The sequence below is a fragment of the Convolutriloba macropyga genome, chromosome 12, assembly GCF_964194025.1.
Source record: "Convolutriloba macropyga chromosome 12, txConMacr16.3, whole genome shotgun sequence".
NCBI classification, from domain to species: domain Eukaryota; kingdom Metazoa; phylum Xenacoelomorpha; order Acoela; family Convolutidae; genus Convolutriloba; species Convolutriloba macropyga.
Window position 1 is genome coordinate 15596467 of NC_134479.1, and position 17332 is coordinate 15613798.

General features: G+C 36.7%; 1 protein-coding gene across 2 annotated transcripts in view; it reads right to left on the reverse strand.

Moving 5' to 3' along the window:
* Window positions 1-12989, reverse strand: part of LOC142350668 (WD repeat-containing protein 7-like) — a 134740-nt gene extending 121751 nt beyond the window's left edge. For both annotated transcript variants that reach the window (XM_075402596.1, XM_075402594.1), the window contains exons 1-4: window positions 12780-12989; window positions 10808-10921; window positions 10455-10562; window positions 431-599 (exon numbers count right to left, since the gene is read on the reverse strand). In XM_075402596.1, the coding sequence (XP_075258711.1) occupies window positions 431-599; window positions 10455-10562; window positions 10808-10921; window positions 12780-12947 (559 nt within the window). In that variant the 5' untranslated portion in view covers window positions 12948-12989. The remainder of the gene's footprint in view (window positions 1-430; window positions 600-10454; window positions 10563-10807; window positions 10922-12779) is intronic.
* Between the last annotated feature and the right edge of the window lie 4343 nt (window positions 12990-17332).

Here is a 17332-nt window from a genome sequence, read left to right on the forward strand (position 1 = left end):
ATCACTCGAAATGCAAAAAGTCAAGGGCGTAAAAGTCATTCGAAAAGTCAAAACCGTCAAGCGAAAATTTTGCATAAAAAAGACACACACGTTTACAATAATTGCTATGAACTGCGTTCAAGAGCAATTAATTATGCATTAAATAGAGATAAAGATAAATACAACCTTTAAATGAACATTCAGATATCTAATCGCCCACTAAAAATCAAACAATATTTCCCAATACTGTGAGGTCAAATATACGTAATTCCATATAAGTTTCGATTATAGTTGAAAATACTTGAATCCGAGATTACTGTGGCATCAGCTGAATAAATAACCAAACCTTTCAAACAATCCTCTACATATTGTTGAAGCTCATCACATAGTTAGAAAAAAACTATCACAAACAGTTCTGTTTCAGTCGTTGTGATTTGGCATATTCTCTGACCTGCTTGAACAATTGGTCGGACAAGAGTAACAGCTGATATCCAATCAGGAGAGAGACGGGAAGACAGAGAGTACAGGTGAGTGAGGGAACACCCGTCTATGACGTAGATGTCATTGTAGTACCCATACAACAGAACCCTAATCCCACTGTGTTCACGCACTGGCAATCTCTACAACATTCACAACACAATTTGAGACCACCCAAGTGTTTGAAAAAAACTAGCGCCTGAAAAATTTATACTCCTGTCTATTATACTGAATTAGCCACTTCTAATACCTAAACATAACAAAAGAATTTTCTAACAAAATCAAAAGCTAGGAAAATTTATTCAATGCTATTATTAAACAAGATTAAAATTACGGTGAGTGGAGTTTCAAAATCATCCAAATCAATATCATAGCCGTGACTCATAAGATATCTAAACTCATTGAACTCGCGAGCTTTTGCCTCAACGTTTTTGTTGCACAGAGAACTAAACACGTTTATCATTAAGAGTCGTGGGTTAAAAACACTATTTCCATGCTTTTTGTCGGAGGCAAAAAAGCACTAACCACTATTGAGGTTGCCAGTGTGTCTGATAGGGCGCTGGCAAATTGAATATAATCAGAATACAATCTGTCTGTTCTTCAAATTATTTTGAGTAGCGGCAGTTCTTAACAATAGGGAGGATTTGTGTATTGTTTAAATCATGAAGGCATTTCAAATTAAAACAAAGTTTTTATAATTTGAAATTTGACTGACAGTTTTCCGTTTATTTGTCTGACAGTTACCACTAGGTTCCGCTCTCTTTTCCGTTCTTCTCTCTCTCTCTCTGTGTGTGTGTGTGTTTGTGTGTGTGTGATGTGGGTTGTGTAACTCCATAGCACATTTTACTGTTTACTCTTCAAAGTAGATGGAGGAGGAATTCAAATAAAATAGAATCGGAAGAATGATAAGGAACGAATTACTAATTTTTAGACAGTAATCCCTGATATCCATGAGGAGCTAAAATGAAAAACGGATTGCAAGTTACCAATTGCAATATTCACTTTAAAATAAACTTGTCGTGGTCTCGAGCACGAGTAACAAGAATTTTATTATTTTAATAATTGAATTCAAAATGGCCTAAATGTACAAAATTTCACAGGTATTTATAGTCCGTATCAGTAAGAAAATTTACAGATCCGTCTAGATATAGATAAACTGATATGGGTTAATTTACACCTTAGTTGTGAACAAGTGTTTCCCCTTGCCGTATATGGCAAGTACTAGTGCAGTTTTTTTGCACTTAACACATTGTTCTCCCTACCTGAGAACATGTCATTTCTAACTACTGGGATGGTCGGAGAGTTAGTTTCTGATTATATCTGGTGGTGGGAAGGTCGAATCTATCACACAAATTTATGGTTTATGTACACTGATAAACTTGTGGTATGAACAAATTTGAATCGACGATTCGTTTCAAATTAGAAGCCATTATTTAATTTCACTTCACCAAACATCAGGTAAAAAAGATTTCTTTATATATCGAAGTTTTAACTTAATTTGCTAAGTTCACCACTTCTCGATATATCACATCCTCCCTCCTTTTTAAGCAAGTTTGTAGGAATAGCTTCTCCAAATCTTTCTGGTTGTTTTTTTTATTTCTGCTTGAAGTTTTTGTGGCCACTGAAGGTTGTTCCCCTTCAACTACTGAGATTTCTTCAGTAGAGTTGGGTGATGCCACGACTATGTCGTCCCTACTGCTCTCAGACTGTGAGTCAGTAGATTCAGTCTTGATGTCGTCAGGTTCCAGCCGTGCAATTTGGTTGTCACTAACAAGCACTGTCTTGTTTGAATTCTCCGGCTGAATGAACGAAGTGTTCATTGCTTTACGGATAATGAAAGTAGCTGGAACCGTTGGTGAACTGTTTGTCGGTTTGAAGAGGACTCGTTCACACAGATCAAAATCAGTGACTGCTGGAAGTCTTACTTTGCGTCCCAGTAGCAGTTCTACAGGAGTTTTACCCCGCGTCTTGGAAGTATTCCGATGTGTCATCAAAGCCTGCTGTAGGAAAGCGCCAAATGACACATTCAGATTTGGACTCCAGGCTTGAATAGCCCGTTTCACTGTTTGGACCGCTTGTTCGGCAATCCCATTTGCTCTTGGCTGGTAGATGGGAGATTCCATCTTTTTAATCCCCAGTGATTCACACCATTGCTTTAGGTCACTGCTCACAAATTCAGGACCATTGTCTGATACTAATATTCTTGGTAACCCAAATCTTGCAACGATTTGACTCAAGTGCACCTTCACTGTTTGAGGTTCTATTTCCCGCAGGGAAGGCTTCTATCCAACCTGATCCCGCATCTACTATCACTAAGATATTACCTTGATCCTTAACGTAGCCCCAGTCAATGTGGAGTCTTTCCCAAACTTCAGCTTCCGGCCAAATAGATACTGTTTTCCCCAGGCTAGGCCTGTTTTCTTGACATTCCTTACATTTACTAACATAAGGAAGAATATCTTGACTGATGCCGGGTCACCAAGCCATCATTCGAACTGCTATTTCAGTTGCATTTTTGCCTGGGTGAGTCTCATGAGCTTTGGCCATCACGATGGGTCTTAGTTTGGGTGAAATGAAAGGCACAACTCCTTGAAAGATGATTCCATTGTGAACGGTCAAGGCGTCTTTCTGTTGTTCAAATCCTTTCTCTGCTTCTGAGCACTGTTTCCAGATGACGCTTTTTATTCGTTTGATGACATCTTGAAAGAGTCGATTCCATCCCAGCTCAGTTTTGATGTCTGACTGGGTCACCAGGTCGGATTGGACGAAATAAATGTTGTCAAGAGCAAAGCAGACTCGATCATTGTCATCGTCGTCGTCAAAGTCTAGTCTGCTCAAGGCATCAGCATGGGGATCTGTTCTCCGGGTGTATATTTCAATTCGAAGTCAAATCCCATCAGCGCTATAACCCATCTCGTAATTCTTGCTGATGCTGTTTTCGGAATTTCTTCGCCTGGGGCGAGGAGACATTTGAGAGATTTGTGGTCAGTCTGTAGAGTGAACGTTCTTCCGAGCAGGATTTGTTTCAATCTTGTGACCACAAAGACGATTGCAAGTGCCTCTCGCTCAATATTGGAGTAATTTTGTTCGGCTTGTGACAACTACATCGAGACGTAGATAAGAGGATGTCCTTCTTGTGAGTGACCCGCCTATAGCTTTCTCTGAGGCGTCTGTTGTCACGTTTGCTTCCTTCGTCAAGCTGTAAGGTTGTACAAGAGGGTTAGCACATAACTCGTTTTTGATGTTTTCAAAAGCATTTTGCTCTTCCTTTTCCTATCTGAATTCTTTTCGCATTTCGCTTAAGGGTAACATTTTTGTTGCAAAATCCGGTATCATTCGACCATAAAAATTTGCTGAGCCGACAAGGGACTCGAGTTGTTTCATGTTTAATGGCGGTTTTGCTTTTTTGATTTTCTCAACATGTTTAGGATCGGGTGCTATTCCTTCTTTGGAAAGAGTAACCAAGAAAACTTACGCTTGAAACTGGTTTTGAGTTGGATTTCTCATTGATGGTGAAATTTTTTTCACGTAGCCGACTCTTGACTGCAAGCATTCGTTTCTCGTATTGATCCTGTGTTGTTCCATACACCAGGACATCGTCTTGGAAGATGACCACACCCTTGATTCCTTTGAGAGTTGACTCAATGAAATTCTGGAAGATTGATGAAGAGTTCTTAAGTCCCTGAGGAAGCCTGCACATCTTGAACAATCCCTACGATGTGTTGATTGCGCATATTTCTTTCGCATCCTCGTCCAGCTCAATTTGATAGTATGCATCTGATAAGTCAATTTTTCCAAAGTAAGAGGCCCCATGGAGATTATGGAAAATGGTCTGCATGTCTGGGATTGGATAGTCCTCGTCCATAACTTTGCTATTGATGTGAACTTTCAGGTCCACAAATAGTCTCAGCGCTCCATTTTTCTTCAACTGCCGCACTACTGGTGATGCATTTGTGACCTCATCAGGTTGTACTGGCTCCAGGATGCCCTGTCGTACCATTGTCTCAAGCTTCTCTTTGACCCTGTCTTGGAGATGTAGAGGTATCTTTCTGGCTTTGCAGAACATTGGCTGTGATTCCGGTATGAGTTTCACATGCGCTTTGTATCCTTTGACTGCAGGTAGTCTTTCATCACTCACTGCATTGATGCCTTCTTGAGGTAGTATGTCTCTCCCAAGTAGCCCAAATTTTTTGTCGGATTGCACAACCGCTAGTTGTTGCTGCCTATACTTGCTTCCGTTCCAATCAACATCACATGTTAGTGATCCCAGAAGCGTCAGTTGATGACCGTCAAAGGCCCCAAGACGTCAGACTTTCCCATTTAACTGAGGTTTACTAAGCTCAGTCCAGATTAATGATGATATCACGGTGCTATCAGCACCTGTATCAACTTGCATTTTTATTTTATGGTCCTTTACTGTAATGTACTCCCTTGTCATCGACATGGTAAACACGTTTTCCCGTGTATAGTACATTCCCATCTCCATTTCGGATGATGATTGACCAGACAACTTACCTTCTTCCTCGCAGAAGTTGTGCTGGTCAGACTTACCTGACTTAGGCTGGGTTTTACTTCTGCACATTTTTGAAAAGTGCCCCATCTTTTCACAGGTGTTACATTTCTTGTTCAAGGCCGGACACGGCTTGCTACTGTGTGGCTTACCTCCACATCAATTACAAAAGTTGCCATTACCTTTATTACCAGTGAACTTTTCACTAGGTTTTCTGAAGGTATTTTTGAAGTTGTATCCCACTTCTTTTATTGGAAATGGTCTATAACCTGTTGAGGAACGCGCAAAAGACATTGCTTGACTTCTGAACTGTAAGCTTTCTGTCATTTCAGACAGACATCGTTGGCTTAGTTTTAATGCCGTCTAATAGTTTTAATTTGGCCTCAGGGTCTCTCAAACCCGAGATAAATTTAATTTTTATCAGTTCTCCCTCAGGGTTGGTTACTGTTTTAAGTTTTTCGAAGTCACAATAACGTGATTCTTCTCTGAGGCGCGCTAGAAAATTGTCGTCAGATTCTCCAGCGCCTTGGACAAGGGACAGAAACTTAGCCCTCTCTGCCGTTTCTACTCTCTCTTTAGGGGAAATATAGTTTTGAATAGCTGGTCTGATCTCTTTAAAAGGAGTGTCTAACAATTTTTTAGGGCTCAAAAGGCTCCTAAGTTTAAGAAGTGCGTCCTCGCCGCATATACTAAGAGAGAGATTTGTTAACTGTAGGTCCACGATCGTACCGTCCGTGTTGATTTTATCTTCTTTCTACTCTGCACGACATTTGGCCACAAACGACATGATCCACGCAGTACAGGATTCAGCATTTTGCAGATCCAAAGTTTGTCGGTCGTTTGGTGGTCTGGACACCATTGTCGTGGTCGCGAGCACGAGTAACAAGAATTTTATTATTTTAATAATTGAATTCAAAATGGCCTAAATGTACAAAATTTCACAGGTATTTATAGTCCGTATCAGTAAGAAAATTTACAGATCCGTCTAGATATAGATAAACTGATATGGGTTAATTTACACCTTAGTTGCGAACAAGTTTTTCCCCTTGCCGTATATGGCAAGTACTAGTGCAGTTTTTTGCACTTAACACATTGTTCTCCCTACATGAGAACATGTCATTTCTATCTACTGGGAGGGTCGGAGAGTTTCCGGTCATATCTGGGGTGGGAAGGTCGAATCTATCACACAACTTTATGGTTTATGTACACTGATAAACTTGTGTTATGAACAAATTTGAATCGACGATTCGGTTCAAATTAGAAGCCATTATTTAATTTCACTTCACCAGACATCAGGTAAGAAAATTTTTTTTATATATCGAAGTTTTAACTTAAGTTGCTAAGTTCGCCACTTCTCGATATATCAGAAAACTGGAACTTCAAAGCACCTAAATCAAGAAGCGTATCCAATTCAATTTCGTTTACTAATAGAAAAGCTTTTATCCTCAGATACCATCACATCCCAGAGCTATCATCGCAATAACTCTATCTTTGTAACCTTTGGTATATCTGAGAAAAAAATATGGCGAGGAAATTCTCTTCAAGGCGGAGCGTGCTTCTGCACAAGTATTTTTTGATGTTGGAGCTTCCTTAAGAAGAGTGTAAGGTCAAGATTAATCAACTTTCTACACTCCTGTCACCATGTAATGTGACTCTGGAGCTTATTGTATGAATACTCTAAATTTGTTGAGGTAATGTCTCACGCTGATAAAGTTGCCTATTATTTATCCTGTCCTTTGTCTTATTAAAAAATCTTTTCATCTTTTGCTACACGAGGCCCGAGCGGTTCAAGTTTCCTCTCGCTGCAGCACCGACAGCTCTGTAAGAATTCCAATTGAAAATCAATTCAATCCAAGACTGAAATTTCGTTAACTGAATTTCAACTCAATTTTTGCGTGTGTTATCCAGCTTAATTTTTGTAAGACTCTGAGGCCGTATTTAAATTTGAGTAATAAAAAAACAAATGCATATCAAGATTAACTCAAGATAAACAAAACTCCTGGCGCATGCTGGCTCGTGCCGGACGAATAAAGTGAACATTCAAAAATGTAAAATCAAAATATAGGTACTGGTTAGCACTATTACAAATTCCTCTGTAATGGGAAAATCAATTACACAAAAGATAACAAAGTGGTTTTTATAGCAAAAAAACCCGAGAAAGTTTACAGGATATTAATAAGATAAATATATATATTGTCTCATCTTAATCAGGCAGTGAGATCAATTTATATATGGCCATGAAACTATAGCACGAAATGAAAAGATCATAGTAAAAAAGGGGAATATATCAATTACATATGAAACGGACTTTAGGACGTTACTATTACATTTACAAAACTAAAAATTACTCAACTATCGTCGGATGAATTGCTCTTGAACGACAGGCGGTCGCAATTTAATTTAGGGTATGTAGCGTAGAAGTTTTTATGGTGACAAAAAATTCTCATAGGGTTTGAACCCGCGCCCTCCAGGACCACAATCTGACATCTTATCCACTCAGCTGTAACAATAACTTTCTGGAACAAAAGTACAAAAACGGGCAAGCCAAAATTTTTGCATGGAAAAGACACAGACGTTTACAATAATGACTCGAGAGAAAGAATGCTTTGTTCGAGAGCAACTAAAAACAATATTCAGAATAGTTTTCTGAATATTTAAACCAAGATCTTACGCTCTCCGTATATACAGGCTTCATTCAGTTGAAGAAATTGGTATGTCAGGAATCAAGGCGTCATTTCATCATCAAATAGTACAAAGAGAGAACGTTGTCATTATATAGTAACATCAGTTTACGAATAAAACAAAACAACAACTCTTAATTTTGAATTCAGGTGAAGAAATTCATTATTCAGGAATCATTAGGTCAGAAAATCATCATATACATGAAGAAGGCTCACTTGAGTCTGTGCAAGGCGGATAAGGTCCAACACAAAACTAAAGCACGTCAAAAAACGTTTACTGTTTTGACAGAATAGGCACTTTTTGTTTTAGCAGAAACTTAACCATACTGATTCAACTTTAAACAGGCAAACATTTTTGAAATAGAATCATGTTTCCGCTGAGCCGTGGGTTTTAGCGGGAACAGCTAAAAAGAAAAGACGGATTTAATCTAAAACCTGACTGCTTCATCAGAAAACTTTTTGGCGTAGGAAAACCAAGATAGATACTTCAAAGACTTGCATAAAAGTCTTCACTGCATTTGAAGTGCAAAAACATTCAACCTAAAAAATCTCAATGATTTGAGCATCACACGCTAAAACTTTTCTCAATTGGCAAAAATGTAAAATTCAGGGTCTAGGAAATAAACTTCTCAGCTTAGTGAGCATACAACGTTTACTGCTATATTTAAGTGCTACATTTTCATATAATAACGAACCATATTTAAAAAATTAACTGGGGCATAAAAACACTGGAGGCGAACCAGAAGAGATACGAGTAAGCACCCAACTTTGCAAAACAAAAAGTGAGATTCAGAAATCATTTTTTTTTTCAAATGAAAATTCTAACAAGAATGTCTTTCGAGTAACATTATCTTAAAAGCATCTAGCTTGAGTAAATTCTATTCAGTTTCAATTTAAATTTGTATCTTCAATTTAGATCTATTGAGTGGGTGCAGGAGTCCTTTTTTCTGAGTGCGGTAAGTCAAGCATGCTGGAAAAACAACGCCCCAATTGCACTAAAAACCATATAAAATGTAGCAAAAAGTACCTCACGCTCACAAATTCAGCTTCTGAGCGGTAGATTTCACCAAAAAAATTGCACCTTAACTTCGTGGCGAGTGATGAGATGATCGAGGAAGACAACTAATTATGAAAACGAATAAAAATTACCACGACAGATTCTAAATTCAAACTCAAAAATTGATAATTGACTGAAACTGCTTCCACACAATCATTAGTACAACGCTGTTGGCAACGTTTGTTATTCTCACTAAGCCGGTGGGAATAAAAAATCAAGACGGGTGAATAAGGCAAGATTAAAAATGAACGAAAGATTAAGAAATCTTCAAAACGTTAGAAGATAAATTGTTCTGCTGGTTAAAAACCGTTATCTATAACCATAAACACACGTTAGGTACAACCTTAAAAAAACATCACTAGAAGTCTCGTGATACTTGTCATTATTGAGACTAAAAGCTTGTTTTATTGTCAACAAAACGCCAATTATTACGCACACAAATAAAAAAACTGTTTTAAGAACAGTTTTAAAACAAAAGTCAGAAACAATTACATAAAACTTCAAGCCACAACACTCATTCACTTCTGTAACTCTGAAAATCAGATGGGACATTTCATCGATGACATTTTTATTGTGTAATTTCTTTCTGGAGTTTTATTTCTGTATTTATACTGTATTTTATTCTTAATTTTTATACTGTATTTTAACGATTTCTCGGAAAAATGAAAAGCAAAGAAGTTCCTCAATGAAATAATACATGTATTGTACCTCACTCCAAAACACAATGACCTCTAAAAACCAACGATATTTTCTAAAAATTATGTTAACAATGAACAGCGCCAAAACCGAGGTTACTGTCAATCGCCCATTGAGGAAATTCATAATAATTGAAAAATCATACAATAAAGGTCAGTTGTGGTTATCTGCGCTTAATGACTCAGAAAAAAAATTGAAACTTGAAGTAAAGCGAAACAAAAAGTTGGCAACAAATGACCAATGCTATTAGATCGATCTTTTTAGTAGGACACCTAATAACTTTCAAAAGCAAGAATTGTCATTTATAAATCACTTGTATTGAAACATTTAAATTTCAGTGGAATTTTTGCCTATATCTTTGCCGGTTTCACCTCTTCAGAGAATAAACAGTCAAATAAATTTAAGGTTTGCCATTTGCGCAAAAAATTTGTCTGCTTAAAGAATCTTTTATTGTGAAATTTTACCTGCTGAACTATCCATTTAGAAAATTTCCCTGTTCAGGTTGTTTGATTTAATTAGTTATTCAATCTAAAGAAAGCAGTCAATATCCGAAAAAAGCGTATTTCAAAACCTTGGAAAAATATGAGATTATCCTTTTTTTAAAAGAAAAATAGGTGAAATCTAAGTGAAGTGTCACTCTAAATCAGCGCTCAGAATTTTTTGAGAAAGTGGAACAACTTATCAAGAGAAATCCGGAACAAAAACAAACTTGACGAGAAAGTAAATAGGGAAAGGGTCTAAGATACAAGGTTTAAGAACTTACTTCTAATTGTAGTATAAGCACCAAAATAATCATGTTAATAAAGTGATTCTTAAAAACTAAACGTTTAACCAAACCTTTTTACGGTTATAAAATTTAAATTTACATTTGGAAGATTTTTAATAACAAAGCTGATACGCCATGCGACAACAATTATACTTTTAATTATGAAGCATTCGATAAGCAATTAGCAATGAAGACACGTGGTCCTACTCCCAATATTCGACGTGCTGGTAGTCAAAATATCCTCAAAACGAGTTAAAACTGTAGAAAGAAATGTAGACACATACAAACCTGCATTCCTATGTGATGACCTTGGAATTTGTTCACCTCCAGACACCTTCCGTCGGAGAGGTCCCATAGGCATACATCTCCATTCTCACTCGCTGAGATAAAAGTACCCTGGAAGAAACACGAAAAAAGGTAAAAAGGTATTTTTCTTATACGTCAAATCTTTCACTTCAGATGATCAATGTAATGATGCATAAAATCAACTCAAAACATCGCGACTGCAAAAGAACGCGACCAGCTTGTTAAGAAATATTTTGCAGATTAATTGTATCCAAAATAAACTGATTATATTTTGAATGATTAGTTGAATAATAGTATACTTGAATAGTCAACGTTCATTAAGTTCAATATCGTACCTTAGGACCACCAAGTGGACATCCAGAAAGGGAGAGAGGTGAGTTGGGGTCATTGGAGACACAGAGAGCAGTCACTTGGGCTGTATGTCCAAGCAGCACCGACACAGGCTCAAGCTAAAAATGTACTTCATAGAGAATACGACAGTTGCAAACAGAGACAATGGCTTCCAAGAAACTAAATCTGTCCAAAAGGTCACGAAATAAAAAAACATAGCAGGACAAGTCCTGACGTACAATTCAAAGAATTTTCATTGACTAAACAGAAAACTAGACCTAGAACGGACTATGAATGGATTGGAAAAACCATTTAGAAAAAAATCCGATCCAAAAAATCGAAAAAACAGTAAAAATTAAAGTGAAATAAATTGCCGCATGTGAACAAAAAACCACTACCGATAAAGCAAATTTTTGTTCAAACACCGTATTCTCACTCTACTTTAAAATTAGAGCGAAAAAATTTCACGCCGAAAACCACTCGCTTTTTCGCTCCATTTCCTGTTTCGGCGTGACCAAAATCACTACTCCAATTTGACTTCAAAAATCATGAAAATGTGTGAACAGATCTTAAAAAAAAACATAGCCGGAAGAATTCCGGAAACGACTCGAAGTGAAAATCCATTTAAACGCCATCCAACTACTCATCAAACAAAACGTGCCTTCACTAATTTATGATTATCTTGAAACAAAGTCGTGAAACAAAAAAGTAAAAACAATAAAATCAAATCTGTTAAAATATGATAAAAAATCTGATCAAATTTTGTTATAAATTGAGATCCCGAAAAAACTATCTCTGCCAAAATAACTTCATCCAAACAACTAGTACTTACAAAAACCACTTCTGTGAATATTGAGAAAAATACTTTAGGCTAAAATTATGAAAAAAATAGCTCTTAAAAACAACTTTCACTGAAAAACTGGAAAAAGTTACTAAATTTTTTTAATATTTCAAAAACATATAAATCCAAAGAAAAATTCGCCAAAAGGGTATCCAGATGCTCGCAAAACAACTGGCAAGTCATAATAGGCAAAGAAACTTAGCAAAAAACAGAAAAAAAAACGAAAAACTGCAAAAAATTAAGAAAAATAGTTCCAATTTTCGCTATTTTTTTGTCAAATTTCTCAACAAAAAAATGATTCTCACCCACAAAACTGTAACCAATTGTTATCATAAAATTGCTCAAGTAGAAGGGGTTTCTTCAATCCCCATTTGAACCAGTCAAACAAAATAATCGTCAAGAAAACGCAAAAATTAGCCCGAAAATCAGCAAAATACATAAAAAACCTCCGAATTATCATAAAATTCATATGAATTTACAGAAACCTTCAAACCACTACCGAAACCAGCCTAAAATTAAAACAAAATCATAATCAAACCTCTTAACCAAAATAAATGATAAAAACTGCTTCAAAATGCCGCACGTGAACAAAAAAATTTCGCTCGCTTAGACAAAATTTTTTCACACATCAATTTCTCGCTCTCTCAAAAACAGCGGTATGAACAAAAACCACTCTCTTTTTGCTCCGCTCTTCACTTTTGTTCAGCGCCAAAATCACTCCAAATTTTTTCACGCGTTTCATTTCCCGCTTCAAAAATCACTCCAATAAATTGATTTAAAAAAAAGGACTTCTCCAATACTCCTCTTCGAGTCGTAAAAAAAGACAGCGCCCCAATACAATTCAAATTCTTTGAATTGTAAAAACAAAGACTACAGCCCATCTTGATAATAAGATACCGCGCATACATCTACAAAATCATACAACAATTTCCTCGCATTATTAGCTAAGAGTGACCAGATCCGTGTGAAAAATTGTTAACTTTATAGGAACTTGAATAAATTGTTCTCATGAGAAATCCATAAATACATTACTATTCTTTAAATCAGCACCTAAAAGTACATAAGCAAGGTTCTGCGACGCAAAGTCTTAAATCCTGTCTCCTTATAGCAAATCGATTTAAAATTCGTGGTTATACCGTGCCATTTTCCAGATGCAAGTTCCACAATATAATATGTCCATCCACACTCCCAGATATCAATGTATTACAATCAGGAGTCAATAATAGAGACGAAACTCTGTGTGTTGGACTGTTCTTACCACTTCCTCCACTCCACACCACAATTGGCACTACGAGGGATCCCATTTTATATTAAATAGGTTTTAAATCAATTGCTACGTCATCAGAAAATCTGAAAATCGTATTTCGGAAATTATTAACAAAATAGGTAAACATAGCCGACGGGTTGGTGACAATAGCCTCGAAACAGACCATTGAGTCTGGTAAATTAAAAGAAAGATCAGTGAGCGAGGACCAAAGTTGCTAATCAAAAATATTTGATTTCAAACTGCACCCTTATTATTTTCATATCAAATTACAAAGTCTTTCAAGTAAAAGAGCTTAAATAATAATCTAGTTCGACTGACATCCAATTAATTTCAAATTTCAGCGTAGAAGTTCTCAATTTAGATTTATTTCATGAGTACAGAAGTCACGTCCTTGAGTGTTACCTATTCCAATGTTTTCCACGTAAAAAGCCCCTTCAAATCAAAGCCGGAGAAGTCCTGAAAAAAGTTTGCCGGAGAAATCCTGCAATTCAAAAAGTTTTTATTGTCTAAACACAAAATAGACCTAGAAAGAACAAGCAATGGATTTCTGAAACCATTTCGGGAAAAAAATTTAAAACTCGAAAACCAGTAAAAAAAAATAGAAGTCAAACTGTCGCACGTCTCCAGAAAATCACTATCGAGAAAACGTTTGTCGGAAGAGTTTCTTCTCTACTTAAAATCAGAGAAATTGCACGCGGTATAATCACTAGCTTGAGGCGCAGGAAATTGTGCGAAAATTTTTAACTCACTTTTTGTGAACATTAGGCGACAACCAGTTAAAACACTTAAAGATAATACTTCAACATCTGCTTAACGCTATAAAGTACTCAAGTGTCCCGGATCATTGTCGCAAAATAAAAATAGCTTACAAAAACACTGGAAAAGTGTTTTCTGATGTTGCGGCATTTGAGTTCCGGAATTTACCCGCGTCAGTTTTGAAGAAAAAATTCTTCACTCCTTCTGCAGTAACTTTTACAAAATCCTCTTTCGGATATTGCCGAGAGGTGTAAAAAGGTTGAAATAAGTTGAAAAATAGAAACTTACTAGCCTAATTTGTCCATGATGATCAAACTGCTATTAATGTCACCTCCGGATCAGTAACTCAAAATGTGATAGGAAAGCCACAAGCAAGTACTCCACTTTGTGTAGGAACGTCCTATGGGAGTGAGACTTATAAAAAGAATGTTCGCTAAAAGTTGCTTACGATATAAAATCCTGACTTTTCAATTACCTTTTTTCTTAATCTTACTGTTCAAAAGTTCTTTTAAATCCATTTCTTCTTTAGCTTGAGCTCTTTAAGTAGCCCTTTTAAGTTGCTATCTCCTTTACTGTAGATCCCTGAGACTTCTTAACAAAGTTAGCTACAAAATTTTAATCATTGGAAAAAATTGCCGGATCTAGTCTCTATACAAAACATTTTAAAACTCAGCAACTCAGTGAAGCTGATTCTCAACATGAGACAAATTGACAGACTTTTATAAGCAAATAAGAACTTAAGAACAATACCAATTTTTTATCCAACCAGACGATCTTGCTTCAAGAGAATGCCTGATGCTCAGGCATTTCCTAATGCCAAGGTGAATGCCAGGAACAACCTTCCTAAGCCTAAAACTAAACCAAATTTCGTCATTGTAAACGTTCACCGCAGCATTACTGAAGATGAGGTAAAAGAAAAACTCCTAAATAGCGGAATGAATGTCACCAAAGTGTCAAGAATAACACAAGTCCAGCAGCTGGCCCACCTACAAAATTATTACGTGTTATTACGGAATCAAACAATCAAGTCAACGCAGCACAAAAACATGGCGTCAAAATAGGCTGGCAGCTACACCGATTTGAAGCAAGCCGAGAACCACCAAATGTAATGCAATGTTTCAAATTTTGCAAAATTTGAAAATTTGGCCAATCAGCAAGAGAATGCAGTAATGCAATTCGAAGTCTACGCAGCTCGCAAGATCATAGTGTTATAGAATGCACTGTTGCAAAAATAAAATGCCAAATGCTCAAACTGGGGTGGTATTCATGCGAGAGATTATTGAGGCTGTCCAGCATTTCAGCACAAGTTAGAAGAGGCCTCGAAAAAGATAAATGTGAATAAAGTCTCAGCCGTAGCCATTAAATTGGAACCTCAAGAAAAAACTGAGCTATCACCATCAACTGAAAAAATGCCTGTTCTAGCAGCTGAAGTTTTGAGCAAAATACGAACAGTTCTTGACATTGTCTTACAGTGATATAATAAAAATGTCTCTAGCAGCGCCTCACGCTTCTAAAATGAAAAAACTGATTGTCAAGAATACATGACAGCATTAAAAGCGCGAATACAGCTCCTGTTAATTCAATACAGTCAAACAACCTATCAAACAGCCAAAACTTTTCGCAAAATGGATAAGCTCAAAATTTTGCAATGTACGAAGATTGTACGAAAATGTACGAAAATTTTGCATCTTCAGTCGCGGCCTAAACAAAATAAGCGATCTGTTTTTAATTTCAGCAGAGGACAAAGATGTATTTTGCTTGAATGAAGTTAACAACTGGAAGAAATTATCTCCTCTCAACTGCTATCTTAGTGAAGAAAAGCATTGTTGTCAAGCGAACAGAACCAGTAGGAAAAGAAACGGATAGCAACGCACGAAAACTAGAAACACTAAAACTTCACCTTAAGTCGCCTTTTTTGTTGACTTTTGGAAAAAAACTGTTTACAATTCCCCTGGAAAGCCAGTGTCGACCGAGGAAAAATTTTCAGGAAAGTTGAAAAATATCTTCGTATATGGCGAGTTCGATGCTCCCCAACAATAACTAACCTGCTCCTATGATTCCGAAATTGGAGAAAAGCTAAATATTATTGACAAGGGCTCTTTTAAACTGCTGAACAATGGTTATCACACCTATCAGTCAATTGCTGGAAAATGAAAAAATTTGCACTTTTGCGATAATTCACTCTTTACGCATTACAACGATTTTCAAGTATCAGAAGATCTAGGCAGTGGTCACAAAAATATAATTACAACAATGAACCTGAGAAAAGGAAAAATTTTTCGACTTAAATCAAAAATCAACTACTGAAAGATTAGAGAAAACGCACGACAATTATAATGTTCATCAAATCTCTGGCATACGAAGTAGCATAAAAAGGAGGAATTAAATCAGTTCAGCAGCAGTTTAGTTGAAGTAATACGCAAATCTCCAGAAGACTCCTGTATCAAAAAGAAAGAGTTTCCCTATAGTGTTGAGACACAAAACCTAATAATACTAAAGAGAAGGCGAAGAGCTAGAAATTGCAGTTAGCGATCAATATACTTCTTTAGGAACGGAGATAAATTATCTGCAAAAAGGAATTAAACGACCAATGAGGCGGTTAGAAGACAGAAAAAGAGCAAAGGTCTTGGAAAGTGCCTGTGATAAGGGTAGCAAAAGTTTCTGGAAAGCAATAAAAGAACTAACAAATGAAAACGAGCCCAAACAAGAAAACAGCAGAATACCCAAAACTATTCTACAAAGATTGCATGGCGGTCATAGACAGGAGGAAAAAGAAAGGTTCTAACAGCTGCTAAGACACAATGAAAAATCACGAAACAGAATCATCAATAATTTCTCAACTGAATAACATTGAAACAGAAATCAAAGCAATAATAATTACACATGTAGATTTTGGACAGCTGGGCATTGTGGTTACAACAAAGGAGTTTCATGAAATCTTACAGGAGTCGAGAAAAACATGCCCTGGGCGGGATAAAATTTGCTACAAACTCCTTAAAGAATTGCCTAAGAATAATAAAGCCCCTGCCTGTCTCCTCATATCTAGCTCTTAACAACTTGTATGTTCCAGTTAACTGGAACAATACCAGATTAAAATGATACTAAATTAAGACAAAGACCGATCGAAGGCCGAAAACTACTGACCAATTAGTCTTACAAATTGCATATCCAAAATATGTGAAACTTGTGAAAGTTATAGAACATTGTGGAAGTCAAAATACATTCGGTGAGACTCAAGAGTGCTTACAGGAAACACCGCTGCACCACAGACAACTCATTAAACTCAATCAGCACAGTGAAGCCCTCCAGTGGTCTGAAATGGTTGGTTTAGTACGCATGGATGTCGAAAAAGAGTTCGATGCTTTATGGCGCCTGGACTCGTTCAAATTAAATTTGGTTGGGCTTCAACCAAATTCAACCATCAGGTGGATAAATTCATCTTTATAGCAAAGGAACGTTTTCGTGAAGATAAACTCCACAGCTGGAGTACCTCAAGGGAGCGTAAGTCAGTCGTTGGCCACAAATGCCCAGATCTCACAGTTCGCTGACGACTTTGCACTCTACAATAGGTCACGGTCCACCAAATTAATTCCAAAATAATCTCCAATCATCGCTGAACAGTCTAATTTGTGGGTGTGACTCAATGAAAATTAAAATTAACGCAAA